Source organism: Anguilla anguilla, chromosome 15, assembly GCF_013347855.1.
Source record: "Anguilla anguilla isolate fAngAng1 chromosome 15, fAngAng1.pri, whole genome shotgun sequence".
NCBI lineage: Eukaryota > Metazoa > Chordata > Actinopteri > Anguilliformes > Anguillidae > Anguilla > Anguilla anguilla.
Genome location: NC_049215.1, coordinates 14456695 through 14477777, shown reverse-complemented (window position 1 = coordinate 14477777; position 21083 = coordinate 14456695). Strand labels below are relative to the sequence as shown.

The window sequence follows — 21083 nt, the reverse complement described above, 5'->3', positions numbered from 1 at the left end:
AGCGGTGTGCTTTACACACACACGCCAGACGCGCAGGTATCAGGGTGTGGTGTATTAAACGCCAGCTGATTGTCTGCGGGGGTGAGGTAGCGGGTTGTTAGCGGGTTGGGCTAACACGGCGGGAGGGCTGACTGCTGGCGGTGACGCGGTTGCACTTTCCCTGTGTTTGCTGGGAGGAGCCAGGCTCTCTCAGGCCTGTGAATTGCAGGGGGATGCAGAGCGGTCTTCTGAAAGGCCCTGTTTCTGCTGTATTAAAGGCCAGAGGCCTCCCTCCCTCCCTCTTACGGTCTGTTTATTTTAAAACCACCTCACTCTACCCAGGGCAGCCGGGTTTTACTGCTGTTACACTGAAGAGAAAGGACTGTATGCACAGCATGCTTTAAAAATGAATAATAGTGGTTCAGAGGTAATTAAAATGTAAAGGCTTTTATTAAAGCAGGGTGCTTTTTATTTTGGTGTTTAAAAGAAGAAAGTACAAAGAAGTACCAAAAGGTGCATTTCACACCTCCACTAATAGTTCCCACTCACTGAGTTATCATACATTTACAAAGGCTGTGGGTCAGAGTGACACCACAGTGTACATTCGAATGTTCTTGCATTTTGGCAATGCACTTTAACCTGCACGTTTGATTTTAACGTGAACATAAACAGGCAGGGAATGCACCAGCCTGTTACTGATTAATGCCTAAAATCATCTGGAGTAAAACCACGGAACGGCGCAGTGCTACATTTAACGGCACGCGCCGAACAAATGGTTTTATCATCCTATTATTATTTTATCACCGTTATTTTTTAAGGCGGCATCGTCGTGAAGGACGCATCTGTCTGAAAATGAACACCCCTTGCAGATCGGACACTTATTTGCTTTTCCTCCGCGGATTAGCACGCAGAAGGACTGCGCGTACGGGATGAAGCCAGGCAGCTGGCGCGCGCGCGGTGCATGGTGGGAGAAGTCTTTAGGATTTTAGAGCGGCGCTTTGGTTTTGTGACGGGAGGCCTGCTCCGTGACTGCGGTTCCAGATAGGGGAAAGCTCCATTATTGAGGAGGGACCGGCTTTTCCCCTCAATTCCGGTCGTTTTTAAAACATTATTTTCGTCTCTGCTCCACGGGCTTTCTCCCACATCCTCCGGGCTTCGGGGCTTTCAAAGAGACGCAGAATGAGGCTGAATATTTGATCGTGGAAACATTCGACCGTCAGATCCCTAATCAGTGACTTGGATAAGCATTTCGCTGTTGGTTGATTAGGAAAAAAGTGAATTAATTTTTTTGTACTTTCTCATCAGTTTGTCTGAAGGAGCACCTAAAAAAAAATCCCGCATGAAATAATTTTATTCATTCATATGAATATTCTTGAAATTGTGAGAAAGTTCTGATGTCTTTGGAGTTTAACACTGTGCTGGGGTTAGGGCTGGGGGATTTTATTATTTGATTATTCAATCCAGGGAGCCACAGATTATTCATGCATAAAATTACTTGAAATTATTTTCCTAAAAGAGATGTGGGTCTTTGGCCGGGCTGTGTGCTCTGGATGTGAAAATTTCCAATTTTGCACCAAAAAACCCACAGAGCACACACTCACTCACACACACACTTACACGCTCTCTCTGTCACGTACTCATTCGCTCATACCCAAGCACTCACTCACGCACACACACACTCACTCACACACTCTTGCTCTTACCCTGTGTAATGTGCTGCTGGTTAGGAGCTGGTGTGTTCTGTAGCTGTGTGTAATGTGCTGCTGGTTAGGAGCTGGTGTGTTTTGTAGCTGTGTGTAATGTGCTGCTGGTTAGGAGCTGGTGTGTTTTGTAGCTGTGTGTAATGTGCTGCTGGTTAGGAGCTGGTGTGTTTTGTAGCTGTGTGTAATGTGCTGCTGGTTAGGAGCTGGTGTGTTTTGTAGCTGTGTGTAATGTGCTGCTGGTTAGGAGCTGGTGTGTTTTGTAGCTGTGTGTAATGTGCTGCTGGTTAGGAGCTGGTGTGTTTTGTAGCGGGTCTGGCCGCGTCCCCTGCAGCGTGTTTGCGCTGGCTGTGTGTCACACGTCCAGCTGCTCTCCTTGGGGACAGAGTGGCTCTCTGCGCTTCCCTCTGTTGTTGTTAATGGCGGTCCTCTGTCAGGGGCGCTGCCAGTAGTCCATTTTAATTGTGGCTTGGCTTTGAAGAGCACCCACGTCTCTTGACATTGGCTCTGAGGATTGGCCCCTTGATGTTTTTTCTGCTGATGACACCCAACCGTGCGGCTCTTTCTCCCCGCGCCGCTCTGAGCTGGAGTGCGGCGTGATGAGCGCTTACGAGCCGCCCGCAATCACGCCGCGCCGCTCCTTCACCCTACGCCGGACGCTTCCCGAGAAGGGCCGCTCCAGCGCGCTGACGGAATCTTAACGCCTCGGCCCGCGCGCTCTCTCACGCCTCAGGTCTACCGACCCGGACGAGCGCCGGGGGCTGGACACCCACGGTGAAGCTGCTGATGGTTATTTGGTGGGAAGGCTGCTGGGCTGCATCCAGCCAGCGTGGCGTTTATTAGCCAGTCAGAGCTGAGGGAAAGGGGCGATTGGACCCGGACCTCAGTCTGTCTCCCAGCGGCCTCCGCTGCTCCAGGCTCTCCTCATTGGCTTTCGTTCGTAGTCACAGCTAGGCTGCGGGCTCCACCTTATCTTATGAGGAGACGGGAGCTAGCCAAACCCGACCGTCTCCTCCTGACCCATTCAGTGGTCTGTTTAATTCACACAAAGCGGATTAAAGGGAGGGCCTTCACTGAGTCAGACAGTGGACTGAGTGTCCATAATACCCCAGTAGGGCTTTACTGCAGGACTCACAGCTGTTACCATTGCGTAGTCACCACCACAGGTTTTAAAGCATGCTGGGAACCATGATGAAAGGCACCCTGAGATAGTAGGCACATCCTGGGATGAGAGGCACGCCCTGGGATGAGAGGCACGCCCTGGGATGAAAGACACGCCCTGGGATGAGAGGCACGCCCTGGGATGAAAGACACGCCCTGGGATGAAAGGTGGACCCTGAGAGGTGGAGGCTCGCCGCCCCTTTGGGAGCTGGTCTGAACCCTGTGAGCCGAGCGTTAGCCCACAGGCCATCACTCTGTAGCTGACGCTGCCCGTGCAACAGCATGCAGAATCAGAGCAGACCGGAGTTAACATGCACGGGGGGGGCAGTCGGGTCTAATTCACTTCACACGAGTGCCTGCTGTGTGTGTGTAGGCTGTTGAGCAGTCCCCACAGAACCAGCTGCACACGTTCATTTACATCAGCCCAGTATCGCAGCCTTCCTCCCGCTGCGCAGGGCTTCTTACACTCGCAGGCCGTTCTTCTCAAACGCAGTCTACGCTGCAGTGAGTTCACTGTGCTGTGAGAGAGCCTTGAGGGGCCGTGTCCAACCCAGCCTGAGTTCACTGTGCTGTGAGAGAGCCTTGAGGGGCCGTGTCCAACCCAGCCTGAGTTCACTGTGCTGTGAGAGAGCCTTGAGGGGCCGTGTCCAACCCAGCCTGAGTTCACTGTGCTGTGAGAGAGCCTTGAGGGGCCGTGTCCAACCCAGCCTGAGTTCACTGTGCTGTGAGAGAGCCTTGAGGGGCCGTGTCCAACCCAGCCTGAGTTCACTGTGCTGTGAGAGAGCCTTGAGGGGCCGTGTCCAACCCAGCCTGAGTTCACTGTGCTGTGAGAGAGCCTTGAGGGGCTGTGTCCAACCCAGCCTGAGTTCACTGTGCTGTGAGAGAGCCTTGAGGGGCCGTGTCCAACCCAGCCTGAGTTCACAGAACGGCCGCGCACACCCGCCCGTCACGAAAGGCCCGGCGCCGCCTTGGTGTGGAGCCCCTTTGGGTCCCCGCCCCGCCCGTGTGGTAACGGGGGCCAGCTGCGGGATTGGGATCCCAGGCGTAGTGAATGAGCTTTGTCCTGGCTGTCTGTCGGCGGGGTTCTGTGGCGATGGCCCGTTCCGTGGCTGTCCCGCTCGGGCTCACAGTGCCCGTGTGCTCCCCCCACCCCCCCCCATATGGATGCAAGCGGATTCGCGTTCCTGCCCCTACAGGCTCTCGGCCAAATCCAGCGCGGTGCAGAGGGAGGGGCCGTCTGTTTGCATAGACGGGAATAAACATCTATAATCCGTTACACCTGTCGTTACAGCGAGAGAGGGGAAGCGCAGTGTCTGGGGGAATCTGCCAGCGTTTAGCAGAGTCCCCCGACGGGCTCAGATAAGCCTTATTGACTCGCATCTTTTATTCGGCCGGGCTTTATTCATCTGTCTGAGCAGACAGAAGGATGTGGGGGGGGGGCGGAGACCAAGGCCACGCCGTCACCACGACTCCTGCAGGGAACTTAAGGCACATTGGAGAGGAGCCCATCGAGGGATCATCTGATTGGTTGCTTTTTCCTCATGTTTTGTTGACATTGGATTGTGTACCTGCAGTGCCCTGCTCCTCACCTCCCTTGGCCTGTGCGTGACTCAGCAGTTCCTCAGCAGACACAGACAGCTACTTGCCTTACGGCAGCTGCCATGACCATGCCTAAGAACGGCCCTGTTTGTTTCGGATATTGCCTGGAAACCACTCAGGGCTTGACATTAACACTTGTCCAATTGTCTGGGACAAGTTAAAAAAAAAAGGGAAAAAAAGTGGTCGAACAAGCATAATACAGCTTTAACTTGCCCGAACAGACTGGTAAAAAAGAACCCTCCAAACTAATAGTACCGCTATTCCGACTGATCGGAAAGTGCATGTCTCGCAGTGTTGCACTGATTACTAAATCTCTGCATTATGCCACCGTCACTGGCTGCAGTGATTAGTAGAAAGGTCAGACTGGTGTGGCACATATAAAGTTGTGAAAATTTGTCCATAGAAAGACACGCATCTTTCTGCCTTGACTGAGTTTGTGAGGTTTGGACACGCTTCTTCAGCTGTGTCCCAGAACTCACCCAGTGACATTGCAGGGCTCCTTTCTTGTGCAGATTATTTTGTAATTGCTCAGCTCCAATCTGCAGTTTTCATCAAAGCCCAGAATTGAGTGTAGCGGGAGGGTTACACATCGAGTCTGCACACTTGCTTGGGATCAAAAACTCTAACAGCCTCGAGGAATTCATGAGCCGGTTGATAGAAATGTGGATTATTTTAGAGTTGATCAGGGTTGTAATATGCTGCTGAATATTTCTGCAACTTCATTGACAATTTTGACAAATTGGCGGTTTGTTGTTTTTTCTGTGCTATGCATCTGCTGAGCATGTGCACAATATTCATTTTTAAGCTGTTCAGTTTTATAATAGGTTTCATGGATTCTCATGTTACGACTTTCATACCACCAGATCATGTCAATAAGACTCTTGCCATTTTCAACGATTAACCTGAGCAAATTTTGTCTAACGTCATATGTCGATTTGACTCGTTTTCCATTACCGTTATTGCAATAACTTTCTATGTGCATAGCGATATAGGCTAATTCTTTAATGGAAAAAGGGCTAGCTATAGCTAATTTGAATCTGATCTCACTTTCTCACTGTATTACCTGACAAAATATGAAGTAGGTGATCATTCTGAAGACTGTTGAAGAGGCGGAGCAAAAAGAGTAAATGTTTTGATCTTATTTCTTGCCTTTATTTCAATAAAAAATATGCTTATTAATGTTATGAATCATAAAATAGGTCAACTTCTTCTGTCTGGCTGGTGTATTGCATTTTTATAATAGCTCGTGCCTTTATATGCTCTTAATATACAACTCTCATTGTCAGGCACATGCAGTCATGTTTTCAAAATAAATATTATATTCCAATAAGCATTTCTAGATGCTATCCACAACTGAGGAGTAATTTAGGTCAGTTGGGTACACTTTGTTAGCATGGTCGTGAGGGATTTCCTTGAAGAACAAAATGTAATATGTAAAATGTACTTATCTGTGCAATCTGTTGATTTGTCCATTACCACAGATATGCTGCCAGTTGTTTCATTCAGTTCTTGAATTTTTCTTTTACGCAACATAGTGGTCTGCTGCACATACTTCTGTCGAGCTGACAGAATGCCCCCCCCCCACCCTTCGTTAATTACACGCTTGTTTAAAAATGAATGTAATTTGGAATTGTCCACCTTTTCCAGCGGAATATTTGCACTTAACACGTGTCAAATCTTGAGCGACATTGTGTCACTGCCCTGGGCTGCTTTTCCCTGCTGGCTGATGATTCCCCTCAGTGTTAATCTCAGACCTTAATTCATGTTTCTTCATTGGTCTATTGTTAGCTTCTTGGGATTTATTGATAAATTGCGAGTTGTACAAAATAAATTCCATCTGTCGGTATGCAGCGTACCAGATGGATCCTGCTTCACTCGTTCGCTCAGAAATTCATTTTCGTAGCATTTAAACACCTGTACATGCTGGCTTTCCTTCCTGACTCTCCCCACGTTAGATCAGCTGATTGTTTTTAATGGCGTCCTGTCTCCCCTTTCACAGCTGGGTGCAGAGCTTTGGACATGAAGGCCTGGGTTTGCTGCTGGACACTCTGGAGAGGCTGCTCCATAAGAAACAGTACGTTTGGCGGGTGGTGCTGCATGCTCCACAGGGCGACTCTCAGCCCGCCTGCGATTCCCCTCTACTGCACCTCCGGAGCTGTGCTTCCTTTACCCTCTCTGCCTTTCCTCTGTCTGCATGTAGCAAGGAAAAAAATCAGCTAAGAAAGAATAGAAACATTGTAGTCTGCACACTTTCCTGCTAGCCTCCCAGTGACTGGCCCCTAGCCTCCTGGCTGTGCCAGTGTGCTCTGTGGATGGGACCCATAAATGGCCTTTGTGTTGCCTGAGGAAGGAGGGTTGACTATTGTGGGGATTGTCTGTTCCATTTCAGTTTTGTGAACTGTGAATTTTTTTTCCCATTCAAATCATAAATGGGGGAAAATGTTCAAGATTTTTCAGTTATATTGGATTGTATTTCAATTCATCTCTTGCATTGACTAAAATGGAATTGACTGCCGCTCTGCTGGGTGTTCCTTGCTGCTTTGTGCAATAGTGCCCCCTCTGGTCAGCTGACCTGCTTTCCAGCGCAACGACTGCGCCTGAATGAGCAGAGGAAGTTGCACGGCTGAGGAATGGATTCCAAATGTGCATTTCAAGAAATAACAAAAGTATTGTGCTTTATAGATAAAATAAAATCCCCTTTCATGATTCTGTTTGTTTTTTAGCCCAGAACCTATCGACAAGAAGAGCCAACACAAAGTGATCCAGTGTCTGAAAGCCTTCATGAACAACAAGGTAAAGTGCAGCGTCAATCATTTCACTGCCTGGCTTGTCCCTGGCTCGCAATGGCTTTGCACCATGAAAAGGGCCTGTTCTTCTTGTCAGAATATCTAAACGTGGAAAGGAAATGTAGTAGTTGTGAATCTTCCAGATCCCGGTTCTGTGAAAGGAGCGAGGGCGTGTTTGGGCCGGCTCTGCTGCACACCGTGTTCTTTCTTTCTTAAATGTTGATAACGCTCGTGCTGCCTGCCTGCCTGCTGGTTGGCTTTAAACGGGGCCCTCTAAGCTGAGCAGAGAGAGCGGGCCTTGTGTTTGTGTCGGGGGGCAGCACTGAGGTGCACTGCTTAAGTGGATAAGCTTGCCAACAAAGGGGTTGCAGTTTCAATTCCCGGGTAAGCTCCTGCCTCGCTACCTCTGAGTAATGTACTTAACCAGTGTTACTTCTCTATAAATTATGGATGATAAACACACTCCAAGAAAGAGCAACTGGATCATTTTTACACGTTTAAACCCTAACGTTTAGAAGTTAAGTCATGCGGGAAATACAGGTGCTTGCTTGGAATTTCTGTGTGGGATTTGAACTTGCAACCTCTTCAGAAGCTACGAGAGCAGTTGAGCAGCAGTGCTGCCTGCCAAAGCTGTGAAATTTAATGAAAAGCGCTGGATTAGCTGGCACGGCCGAGCGCCACGCGCGGGCTAATGGGACGGCCACGCCGGCTGGAGCCCGCTTCGGAGGCGTGTCCTGTCAGTGTGCCGCTCCTCGTCCTGTGAGGCGATTGGCTGGCCGGTCACCGGGGTGCCAGCTCACTGGTCCTCAGGCAGCAGCTTAGCCTTAGAGCATTCTAGCCAAAAGCTGCGTGGGGCTTTATCTCATCAGACAGGGAGCCAGAGCGGCCTTTTCATATCCCCCCCGTTATTCTCTCCGAGTCTGAGGGTTCACGGCAGCCTGTAATGCCGACGCGGCGGATAAAGCGCCGGCTGCACCTGATGCGTTTCCCACGCGCTGCTGATGCACGCGCCGTCTCGGAGAGTGATTTAGTAATGGGTGAAGAGACTAAGGGATCACATTCAGCTCCGGCATAAATCCAGCCGACACGTGCAGGCTCTCTGTATGGTAATGCTTAATCCGCCCTGATAACAGGTCTAGAGAGCTGGAGGAGCACCTGCATCTCGCACTCCCCTCAGTCCCCGCTCTGTGAAAGAGACTCCAGTCACCTCCCCTCAGTCCCCGCTCTGTGAAAGAGAGTCCCCTCACCTCCCCTCAGTCCCCGCTCTGTGAAAGAGACTCCCCTCACCTCCCCTCAGTCCCTGCTCTGTGAAAGAGAGTCCCCTTACCTCCCCTCAGTCCCCGCTCTGTGAAAGAGAGTCCCCTCACCTCCCCTCAGTCCCTGCTCTGTGAAAGAGAGTCCCCTCACCTCCCCTCAGTCCCCGCTCTGTGAAAGAGAGTCCAGCCACCTCCCCTCAGTCCCCGCTCTGTGAAAGAGAGTCCAGCCACCTCCCCTCAGTCCCCGCTCTGTGAAAGAGAGTCCCCTCACCTCCCCTCAGTCCCTGCTCTGTGAAAGAGAGTCCCCTCACCTCCCCTCAGTCCCCGCTCAATGAAAGACAGTCCAGTCACCTCCCCAGCACTGTGAAAGAGACTCATCACCCACACTCAGTCCCTGCTCTGTGAAAGAGAGTCCCCTCACCTCCCCTCAGTCCCCGCTCTGTGAAAGAGAGTCCCCTTACCTCCCCTCAGTCCCTGCTCTGTGAAAGAGAGTCCCCTCACCTCCCCTCAGTCCCCGCTCTGTGAAAGAGAGTCCCCTTACCTCCCCTCAGTCCCTGCTCTGTGAAAGAGAGTCCCCTCACCTCCCCTCAGTCCCTGCTCTGTGAAAGAGAGTCCCCTCACCTCCCCTCAGTCCCTGCTCTGTGAAAGAGAGTCCCCTCACCTCCCCTCAGTCCCCGCTCTGTGAAAGAGACTCCACTCGCTCTAAACAGCCAGGTGTTTCCCACCAGCTGCTCACGCAATCAGAACCAGCCCAAATGATCATATTTAATGAATTTACCAAATATTCAGAGAAGAAAACATGTTATGAAACGTAGCGGTTCAGAAGAGCAGTTTGCCCTCTCGTTAAGCCCCGTTTGTTCAGGCTCTAACGGACTTTTCCAGATAGAGTCTCTGGAACGTGGGGACCTGCAGGGGCGCGGTAAGCGGGCCCTGTTTGTGGCGCGTTTTGGTGAGCGGGGCGCGGTAAGCGGGGCTGTTGTTCTCCTCCCACGCGCAGGCCCTCTGTTTGAAAAGCCGCATTGGCGTAATGGCAGGCACTCCACTCAGAAAGAAAGCCGGCGGCTCTCTCCTCTCTCAGAGAGCTCTCCAGCGGCTCAATACATTGGGCTGTTCGGTGTCAGAAGAACAGGGGAAGCGAGAGGGAGAGAAAAGGTTTAAATTAGTCTGTTTTTTCTTCTGCTGCGGCTCCAGCGGAGAAGCGCAGCGGGTGGCTGACGGTGGACAATTCCCCGTGTGAAAGAGGAACTCTGAGCCACACCGGCTCGTTTCGGGGGGGGGGGGGAGCCCCACTGTGGGACTCCCACCGTTCTCCCTCCTTCAGCCTAACTGGGACCCCCTTGCGCCCCCCCTTCCCCCTTTCTCGCTGGTTCCTCGCGTCGGGCCGAATTGCCCCTCTTGATTATTCGGCGGTCGCGGTAACAGGCAGCTGCTCCTCCATCACTTCGTCCTTGAGCCCAGGAAATGTCAGCCCTACCTGCCCGGGAGGGAAGGCGGGTCTTCATTCCGGAGCGTTCCGTCATTATGCCCTCCAAGAAATGCCTTTGATTACCGCTCTCTCAGCGCATTCTCAGCGCATTCTCAGCGCATTCTCAGCGCATTCTCAGCGCATTCCCAGCGCATTCTCAGCGCATTCCCAGCGCATTCTCAGCGCATTCCCAGCGCATTCCCAGCGCATTCTCAGCGCATTCCCAGCGCATTCCCAGCGCATTCTCAGCACATTCTCAGCGCATTCTCAGCGCATTCTCAGCGCACTCTCAGCGCACTCTCAGCGCATTCTCAGCGCCAGCGTGTACCCGTTCCCCTTATTTATTTATTCCCGACTCAGTCGTAACATTAGAGAGACGGAGAATGGAATGAGGAGGGCTGATGGTAGTAGCAGCAGTGAAGTGTGATTGTGCAGCCAGGCTGTGAAGTGGCTGGGAGTGCAGCCTCCTGCGTTGGGAGAGGAGGCTGGAGCGCGTGAAGCTGAACACCACGCGCTCTGTACGGGCCTCTCAGAGGCACAGAACCGGCCCTTATCACACACCGCACCCATTCGGCTCTGCAACACCACAGGGACTGGAGGTAGAAATACGCCTTTCCATCAAGCGTCATCCTTTAGGGGGCTGTGCATCGTGATACGCACAGTTCTGCGGTTGTTCAATCAGTGTACGCCACTGTTTATTCAGTATGCTGTACAATCCTGCTGTGCACTTTGTGGTATATGCAGTATCATGCATCATACAGTGTGCATCTGTGACATATAGAGTGTCATGCAGTATCATACACTATGCATCATGGTATATGGAGTCTCCTGGGATGATGGTAAATATAATGTTACGGGTGTGAGGACTGCGCTCGTGTCACAGTGTGACGCTCACAGAGCGAGCCTGGTGGGTAAAGCAGGAGCACATTAATCAGCCGCTGCGCCTGCGCTTGTCAGGGCCGGGCTCCTTGCGTAAGCGGCGCTGAGCGGAGACTGACAGCCGCGCCGCGCCGTATTGAGGAGTTGCCACAGCTCTAGGTGTGATGTTGCCGTGGCGTCTCTTTGACGCGGCTCTGACAGCTCCTCGCCGCCGCGGAGGCGGGCGTGATGTTTCTGCGAGGATGACGCGACGTCGATCGTCTCTCCGGGCGCGGTCCGGGGTGACAGCGCGGCTGAGGGCTGGGTCTGATGTTGACGTGGCGTTGATGTGGCGCTCGAGCGTGGTTTGGAGAGGAACCAGAAGCGGGGGAGCCCGAGTCTTACCTCAGCGGCTGATGCCGCTCTGACACCTGACTGTTTGCTGCTTTGGTGGCGGTTTGGATGCTGACTGAATGCTCCAGAGTGATCCGCCACAGAGCCAAAGCCAGGAGAAGCGCCCGTTGCCGTGACAGCAGTCAGTTAGCCGTGACGTTAGCTTGACGTCTCGGGGCGATCTGCATTGGATCCAGAGCTGTCCGAATCTTCCCTCGGTCCCCAGTGTTGCTTTAACCTTCCTGACCTTTGTTGCTGTGGCGAGGGGTGTGATGTTTGCCCGAGGTTGACGTGACGTTGATGTAACGCTGATGTAATGTTGATGTAACGTTGATGTGGCGTTGCAGTTTGGCCTGGAGCGGATCCTGAGCGAGGAGAAGAGCCTGACGCTGCTGGCCCGGGCCATCGACCCCAGCCAGCCCGCCATGATGACCGACGTGGTCAAGCTGCTGTCCGCCATTTGCATCGTGGGCGAGGAGAACACGTAGGTCCACCCTGCACGCCACATGCTGCACGCAACACACAACACCCTGCACGCAACACACAACACACAACACCCTGCACGCAACACACAACACCGCGCACGCAACTCACAACACCCTGCACACAACATACAACACCGCGCACGCAACACACAACACCCTGCACGCAACACACAACACACAACACCCTGCACGCAACACACAACACACAACACCCTGCACGCAACACTCAACACACAAAACCCTGCACGCAACACACAACACCCTGCACGCAACACACAACACCCTGCACGCAACACACAACACACAACACCCTGCACGCAACACACAACACCGCGCAGGCAACACACAACACCCTGCATGCAACACACAACACACAACACCCTGCACGCAACACACAACACCGCGCAGGCAACACACAACACCCTGCACGCAACACACAACACACAAAACCCTGCACGCAACACACAACACCCTGCACGCAACACACAACACACAACACCCTGCACGCAACACACAACACACAACACCCTGCACACAACACACAACACACAAAACCCTGCACGCAACACACAACACACAAAACCCTGCACGCAACACACAACACCCTGCACGCAACACACAACACCCTGCACGCAACACACAACATCCTGCACGCAACACACAACACCCTGCACGCAACACACAACACCCTGCACGCAACACGCTGCAGTCTCAAATGTTAACATCAGTCAGTACTGATCTCTTGCACTGCGCTGTGCAGACCTGCTGTATGAAGCAGTTACAGTGGTGGTTTACTGCTCTTATCAGTGTATTTAAGTATTTTAAGGCTGCATTACACCCTGCTGTGTAAGGAGTAGTAGGTGACTATTTCTAGATTTTTAAACATTTTTTTATTTAAATAAACTTCAAATGCATGTAGCCATAACACACATAAAATAAAGCAAGCAAGAATCCAGTAGAATGAAATCAATTTATAATACAAGCCCATACTTTATTTTTCTCTTTAAAGAACGAGCCAAAGAAAGCAGTGTCGTTAGGTATGTGTTTTTGTAAATGTAGGGAACAGAAAGAAGACGGATAAGCAGGAAGGAGAAGGCCCTGTGAGATCCTGTTTGTACGCGGCGTGCGTAGCGGGGCGATTGCCGTGGAGTCGAAGGCGCGCCGCTTGTTTGCCGTTTATCCACTCCTGCGTTTGATTTTCCCGTTTAGTCTGGAGAAGGTCCTTGAAGCCATCACCGTGGCGGGAGAGCGGAGGGGCGTCGAGAGGTTCGGGCCCATCGTCGAAGGCCTGCGCGATCGCTCCGTGCAATTACAGGTGAGTACGAGGCTGGCCTCGCCTCGAAACGGAGCACTCCTGCCCCCCCCCCCCCCCCCCCAACCCCCAACCCCCAACCCCCCTTCCTTTTTTTTGTTTTCGCAAAAAATGCACCGCCCTTTTGAATGAAAAGTTAGACGCACTTAGAGAAAAATCCTTTTTTCTCGCCGACCTCCTCGATCAAGAGGGAAAAAAAGAGTCTACCTTGGAGCTGTCAGGCTGAAACAGAAAAAGAAAGACAGCACAAATGGGGCTGTTAAATGCACCACTGCGTTCAGTTAATTGGTTGATTGCCTTTTCTGCTTTTGAAAGAAAATATTCCCACCATATTGTGTTTTCTTTCTTATTTCCTTTGAACATAGCATAGAATTTGTTTGAGTTGAGGATTGATGATTTGAGTCGAATGTCTTGAAGATCTCAGGTGTTTTCTTCCCCTAATGGTGACACTCAGTCCATGCTCATATATTTTTGTAAGTGATTGGACTTGTGTGGTGCTGTGAGGCCTCTAAGATACGCCCCGCCTGTAGTAAAGTAGTAAATGCATGAGTCTGAAATAACACTTGGATGATTATAAGTCTTGATCACCTTATTAAATGTTACAGTATATGACCTTGTATAATCATAATTATCTTAAAGCTAAAATAGCACAAGACGCTTACTTAGATCTTTTCTAGCTTAATTTTCAATCCAGCAGCACAGCAGGGCCTTGGTTTCCCATGGCACCTTTTGTTTATGTTTTTGCTAAAGACTTCTATGTATGTTTACCTTTACTAAGAATATTCTGCATATGCTTTCCCTGTCAAAACACAGACTGATAATTAAAATAAATGATTAGAATATGATACCAATACTCATGATAGTTAATAACAACAACAATCATTACCTTAACATTTCAAATGATATTTTCATCAGCGAATAGTTACATATGATAGTTTGTTTCAAAAAGTGGAAAGTGCTGTTTGCAACAGAAGTGAGTTTACTTTGGATTTAAATGAGGTTCTTCACTTCCCCATTCAGTGGGCTCATTTAAATGCATGAAAGCATTGCTTTGGGCTCTTGAATGGTATTTGAATACAAGCATACAAACATACAGGCCTAATATTTGCAATTCACCTTTTATTAGTTTTATTACAATAACAGTAATTTTTTTTGAGGCTGTTTGCTGTGAGTTAGTGCAGCTGAATTGTGCCACCCAGGCACTGAAGAGCCTGACTCTGTGGGGAAAGAGGCCATTTTCTCCTCCTTGCTTGTTCCCCTGTAAGCCGGTGGGGGTATTGAGGGTGCATTTATCCAGCCGTTAGAGGGCAGAAGTTTTCCTGGTCGGGTACTTTGATTGGATATCTACTGGTTTTTAGATGCACTGAGATTATTAAGAAGCTTCATATTATTGTGTGGGACTATTTTCTTGGCTGTGTGTAGCTTGTGTTATGTTGGGATTCTCGTGTCACATTAAAGAGGCCCACATAACACCGTAGATTCTGTAGACTCAACAGATATTCAGATTCAATTCCCTCTGCTTCCTAACAGCAGGAGGCTTCTGATGCTGCACTTCAGTCCAGGATGTCTGGTCCCGCAGTGTTTTCCTTAGTCATGCCTCTCAGTGAATTTTCATCAGAAGCATCACATTGGGTGGCATAGGAGATGGGAGAAACCATGCGATGCTGAGAGTGCAGTATCTAGTATGTTTAAGGAATCTGTGACACCCCCCGCTAATATTAAATAAACACATGCATTCCTTCTCTACTAATGGAGGTGGAAAATGCCTAATGAGGTACATTAAAGAGGTGAGCTTGCATGGCTGTTATATTTTTACAGACCTGAAAATTGAAATGGCACTCGAGACAAACCTGTGGCTGATTTGCTGTCTGTTCCCAAAATCAATACAGTACATATTGCTTGCTAGCTAGTCAGGTAGCAGGGCTAATGCTGCTCATCACCCCATACGCAGTTCCTGGCTAGCACTTGGTTCATGTGAGCTTACATGTTTTGACCTTGCTCGTGCTAAGTTACCCATTCCCCCATAGGCTGTAATCTCTTCATGCTCTATGGTGTTTGTAAAGTGCCTGTATGTAAAGACTCCCCCTGCTTGCTTTGATTGTTAGGAGGGCCATACCCCCTAAATCTTGAAAATGAAAAGTAAATATTCTATTTCCATTTTAATTGTGTCTATTCGGCTTTAGTTTTTCCTACATTTATGTTCATAGTAAATCTGCAGTTCACCCAAACATGGTAGCCCAGTTCGATATGAACGTAATGTCTGGAAAGTGTAAAGGGGCCAAATGCAGTTCATATATCATGAGAAAGTTTAAAAAAAAAACAATTACAATCCCCTGCCCCTCTTCAAAAATCAGTGACCACACAGGAAAATGAGCTTGTAAGCAGAACTGAAAGCTGAGTTCTGAAAAGGCATTTCTTTGCTGACGGTCCTGTGGCTGAAGTGTAATCTAGTTTAGAGCCTGATAGAGTGTTAACAGCGCAAGTCCTCTGCCTGGTAAGTGGCTGAACGTGATGAAAGCTTGCCATCGCCCATCTAGAGAGCAGACCACCTTACTGCGCTAATGTTTGCGGAGACGGTGGGGCGGCTTTTCTGAAACCAGTCGCCTCCTCTTGGCTGTTTGAGACCAAACCTGCTTTGATGTTTGTGGACCAAAAGAAAGACCAGAGGAAGGGTCTGCCTTCTAGAGAGCAACTTCCAAATTGTCGTGTACTTCGATAGGAAATGTGCCTTTATTTATGTTGGCTGTGCAATCTCTTATTTCCATTTTTCTCCATCCTCGCTCGAGTGTGCTGCCGGGCTCAAGCTAGTACTTGTGATGCATAAGGCGAGCTCCATGGCTGGGAATCGTAAAATATTATTCTGCTCACCTCTTGAGGACACGGCCTGATTTGCCGAAATTGTGTATCGGGCATGGCAGGAGGAGCAGACGACCTCTGACCCCGAGCAGACAGCGCTTCAGACAGCGGCTGCATGCGCAGTGGCGGGTGAAAAGGGGAGCGGTGTGGAACATCTCCGTGCTGGTGAAATATTATAGATAATAAGCGCTGCTGGCTGGCATATGGCTGTCAGGGAGGAGGATTAATGAAAAGCAGGATTGGTAGTGATGGGAGAGGGAGAGAGATGTGCGCTTTAATTTGACAGGGCCTGGGCGGGCGCGCCGTGGTCCGCGTGCGCCCCGCTGCGAGGCGCGATGCCGCCGCCTGACCTTTACCCACCGCCGCCGAGCCCTCCTCTCCATCACAGAGCAGGACCAGGAGGCCTGCCGCTCTCGTCTCTGTCTGTCCTCTCCCTCTCTCTATCTATCTCTGTCTGTCTGTCCTCTCCCTCTCTCTACCTATCTCTCTCTCTGTCTGTCCTCTCCCTCTCTCTGTCTATCTCTCTCTCTGTCTGTCCTCTCCCTCTCTCTATCTCTCTCTCTCTCTGTCTGTCCTCTCCCTCTCTCTGTCTATCTCTCTCTCTCTGTCTGTCCTCTCCCTCTCTCTATCTATCTCTCTCTCTGTCTGTCCTCGCCCTCTCTCTATCTATCTCTCTCCATTTCTTTTTCTGTCTCGCTTCCTCCCTCCCTCTCTCTCTCCATCTCTCCCTACCTCCCTCCCTCCCATTCTTTCTCTCCCCCTGTTTCTCCCCCCCTCTCTCCATCTCTCTCTCTCTCTCTTTCTCTCTCCCTCTCCCTCTCCCTCTCTCTCCCTCTCTCTCTCTCCCTCTCCCTCTCTCTCTCTCTCTCAGGGATAATAGATGCAGGATGTGTGTTCCCTGCCTTGCTCCACTGGGGTTTTGGTGTACTTTCCTCTGCTCCTGTATGTATGGATGCAATCATCGCTCTGCTCCCTTGCGCTTCCAGCTCTGAGCCTTTCCCAGAATTCCCGGCATTCAGCCAGTCACTCACACAGGAAGGCCCAGCTCGGGTCTGACCCCAGTGCTCTGGTGTAGATGAAGCGGGGAGGAGAGACGTGGGGGGTCCTGAGATCAGGCGTGTGGGGGGTCAGTTCCCAGACCTGGATCTCTCCGCCACTGCGCTCTCATTTATTCATTTTAACCGGGCTCTTCCCCCCATATCCTTTCACACAGGAAGTGACAGATTTCAAGCCCTAAGTGTTTCCACTCCATATTTCTATCAATCATTTTGTTCAAGAAATCTTTATATTTTTATTTTTATAGATTTGTTTGTGTTCATAAATGTTGTATTTTAATAGTTTTTTTATGCAACTGAAGTGGCATTGCAGGTTCCTTTACTGTCATATTGAAGCAGTTTTTTCATTTTGTCGCAACCTTGTCAGCAGGCATGATTAATCAATTACCGCATGGCTGTTCATGCAGAACTGGGACAGCAGCCTGTTGGAGGGGGCATCTCTTAGGTCTGTGACAAGCTCAGATAGGGGAGAGATGAAGCTTATGGAAACAAACATGAATGACTGCAGAATAATGGAAACCTTCAAAATAAACAGGGGAGGGTAAGATAGATACTGTAGAAACCTTAAAGTTATGGAATGTGGAGAGAGAGATAATGTGAGCATGACACAGCCTGTAAAAATCAGCGAGGAAAATCAGAACTCTCATGCACACTCAGTCTGATGGCATGGCAGTGGGTGCTTGTAGAGCCTCAATTTATTTACCTTTTTACCTTTCTTTACCTAATTCTTTTTTATTTATTTCTTTCTTTTATTTGATTTTACCATTTTATGGTTTTATTTTTTTCTGGTTGTCAGAGTACAAATTTTGACCGATTTTTGCCATCAATATGAGTTTTGGAAATAAAATAAATAAGATCCTCTTCCGTTTCTATGACGGGATGCTGGACTCGCATACTGTACCGCCGCAAAATCCTCTACAAACTGGCATCTGGCATCGGAGGACGATGGAGCACCGTCACGTCCATCGGCTATCTCCAATGCTCCAACGGCACCACATGCTGTTTGCAATATATTCTTCACCGAAATCTTGCAATTCCATGTTTGTATAAATTCTGCTTTCTAAAATATGAGGCCTTACACTCATAGGAGCGTGCGAGTGTAAATGCCATCAGAGCACCAGCATTGTCATTTTCCACAAATAAAATGTTCCCGTGGAATAATGCTTTTTACCAGAAAAAAATAAAAACAAATTATGTTGGCCAGTATGCTGTTGCATTCCTACTAAAGTTAGGACAAAGGACAACATGCAATTTTCAGGTTTGTACAGAAAACAGGTGGACAAATGTGACATTGATAAAATTCCAGAACATGTTGTAAGTGTAAATGTTGGCGAAGGCCAGCTTTAGCCAAGCAGTGGGCTGAGAGTTCTGTCAGAACATGGCTGCAGTCATTTAGTCACCATGTCCTTCACAAACTCATCCTTTATGCGTGCGTGTGCCTGTTGCCGTGGTCCCCGGATTGAGCACAGAGCACACCACGTGTGGAGTGCAGGAGCCACATGGCTTGTGTCAGTAAATTTGCTAGCGACATGCCTGGATATAAATGAGTAAGGTGCTCTTCCCTGTGTCTGAGTAACATGCCTGTGTTAGCAGCGCGGGTGATTCCATTTATGAGCATGTACTCTGCGCGTGTGTTTTATTATTAAACTCCGGGGGCGTGTAAATAAATAAAGCGAAGCGCTCATGTTTTCCTTTCCGGCTCTCTCTCTCTCTCCCTCGGCCTCTCGCCCCTCCCTCCCCGCCCCTCTCGGAGGGCAGCGCAGCGGCGTTCTCAGCCAGCTGTGTCCGGAGGGGAAATGACACGCTGTTGGCTGTTTCCGCGGCGGAGGCAGTAACGGCGGAGCGGGCGTAGAAAGCCGCGCCCGTCCCCGGCAGAGCTGCTCCTCGAACGCGGACACGCTGTGAGCGATCGCCACGGCGACGGAGCCTTCCCGCGTCCCCGCCCCGGACGAGACCGGCGGAGAAAGAGGCCCTTCACCACAGCGGATTGTTTCCATTAAGCCGTGGCTGCCGCTCGGAGCCCGTTGCTGATGTTTTATTGATACTTTGGGTTATTCTTTCCAATTACTAATAGATAAACCCTGATCCCTTTTAACCCAAACATCACTAATTCATGCCGCCGCCCTCGTCCCGCTGTGTAGTTAAAGGCATTTCACGCTTGACCTGAGGACGTATTCCTCCGCCCCCTCTCCCCCGCTCCTTCCCTCCCTTTCACTTCAGGTTAAGTGTTTTAAAGGCCACGACTGTAAATACAAACACTTAAAAAGGGAGAAATCTGCTAGACGGTGCGCTGTAAGTGCAAAACACTGGATGACGGGGGCAGGCTGTGTGGAAAAGGGCTGAACTGCACTAAAATCAACCCCTGAGGGGTTAGATGTGTTTAAGGGAGTCGAGAAGCCCCCAGTGACAAATTATGAAGACGCGCCTGTGCCGTGCAGTCCGAGCAGCAAGGCTTAAAGATACCGGTGATTTAATATTACCAGTCTGCCATTGTGATGCTCTTATTCCTCTTTGTTATGTTTTCCTCTGGTAACGTGACTTGGAACCAAATGAGAGGTGGCGTTTCTGAAGAAGCGGTTCTGGCAGAAGGCAGCAGTGGATGGGGCGGGAGTTTGGTGGAGAGCTGGCACGAAGGATGAAGCTGCTGAAAGAACTGAGGGGCAGGATTTAGGGCCCCACTAATCTGAGATCTGTACTCCGATCCAAACCCTTTCATTATACGCAAGCAAGCTATTTGCTGTCCCTGCAAACATACAGGTGTTGATGCCGGTGATATTGGCATTCATTATAAAGCTTCTTTTTCCTTTCATGTTGCTCAGCTGTTTTGAAGGGGAGAAAAAACAAAACTGGCAACAGAAAGGAGAAATAAATTGGCTGTTGCAGACACAGAGGGATGGAGAGAGAGAGAAAAAGAAAAAGAGAAAGGGGAGTTCAGAAGCCCAACCCGAGGCTATGTTTCCCACAAACGCTTAGACCAGGAGGGCTTTTGAAATGCGTTAGCCAAAAGGGTTCGCTTTTTTTTTTTTTTGTTGATCATCCGGCCGCCCCCGACTTCAAGGGCGGAGAGACGAGAGAAAGCCCACTCACAGGTGCTTCACAGGGGGACGTGATCAGGGGCGCGGCCGAGGCGTGTGATCTGGCCCCCCGCGCTCGCCCTCTTCAAACGAGCCCCGCGCGGGCAGGGCTGGCCCCGGAGCGGGCGGGCGGGCGGGCAGGGTTTGGCCCTGACCAGGCGGGCGGGCGGGCAGGGTTTGGCCCTGACCAGGCGGGCGGGGCAGCGGGGCGGTGGACCTCTCCGCGCGTTTGCGGGTTCCTGATTCTCATGCGTACCTCGTCCACCGGGCCTGGCCCTTATTCTGATAAATACATGCTGGTTATGGACTAATGCTGGGTGGGGTGGGCCTCTCAGCCCTCTCTCATCTCCCTCCAACGCTGGATGGCTGCCTGGCTTTGTCTGGTTTGGTTTTGCCATCGCGAGAGCGATGGCGTTCACTGTGTTCACTCCCGGTTCGTTTCAATGCGTCGGCAGACAGCTGATGAACAGTGTTTAAGTACCTGCTCATGCGCTGCGTTTGCTTTAAAACAGAGAGTAAAACAGGGAGAATCCCATCACATTAAGTGCAACATTCTGATAGTGTGAAGTACCACCTCAAACAAAGGGAACCTTCACCTGTTTTCACCTTGTTAAAATGTACTAGCCTGTTCCTGTTTTCACCTTGTTAGGGTGCACTAGCCTGCTCCTGTTTTCACCTCGTTAGAGTGCACTAGCCTGTTCCTGTTTTCACCTTGTTAGAGTGCACTAGCCTGCTCCAGTTTTCACCTTGTTAGGGTGCACTAGCCTGCTCCTGTTTTCACCTTGTTAGAGTGCACTAGCCTGTTCCTGTTTTCACCTTGTTAGGGTGCACTAGCCTGCTCCTGTTTTCACCTTGTTAGAGTGCACTAGCCTGTTCCTGTTTTCACCTTGTTAGGGTGCACTAGCCTGCTCCTGTTTTCACCTTGTTAGAGTGCACTAGCCTGCTCCTGTTTTCACCTTGTTAGAGTGCACTAGCCTGCTCCTGTTTTCACCTTGTTAGAGTGCACTAGCCTGTTCCTGTTTTCACCTTGTTAGAGTGCACTAGCCTGCTCCTGTTTTCACCTTGTTAGAGTGCACTAGCCTGCTGCTATTTTCACCTTGTTAG

At 50.1% G+C, this 21083-nt stretch overlaps 1 protein-coding gene across 3 annotated transcripts in view; it reads left to right on the top strand.

The window, feature by feature from the left end:
• Nucleotides 1-21083, top strand: part of LOC118214550 (protein diaphanous homolog 3-like) — a 334802-nt gene that overhangs the window by 109980 nt on the left and 203739 nt on the right. For all 3 annotated transcript variants that reach the window (XM_035394600.1, XM_035394601.1, XM_035394599.1), the window contains 4 exons: nt 6439-6513; nt 7163-7232; nt 11545-11681; nt 12892-12997. In XM_035394600.1, coding sequence (XP_035250491.1) covers nt 6439-6513; nt 7163-7232; nt 11545-11681; nt 12892-12997 — 388 coding nt within the window. The remainder of the gene's footprint in view (nt 1-6438; nt 6514-7162; nt 7233-11544; nt 11682-12891; nt 12998-21083) is intronic.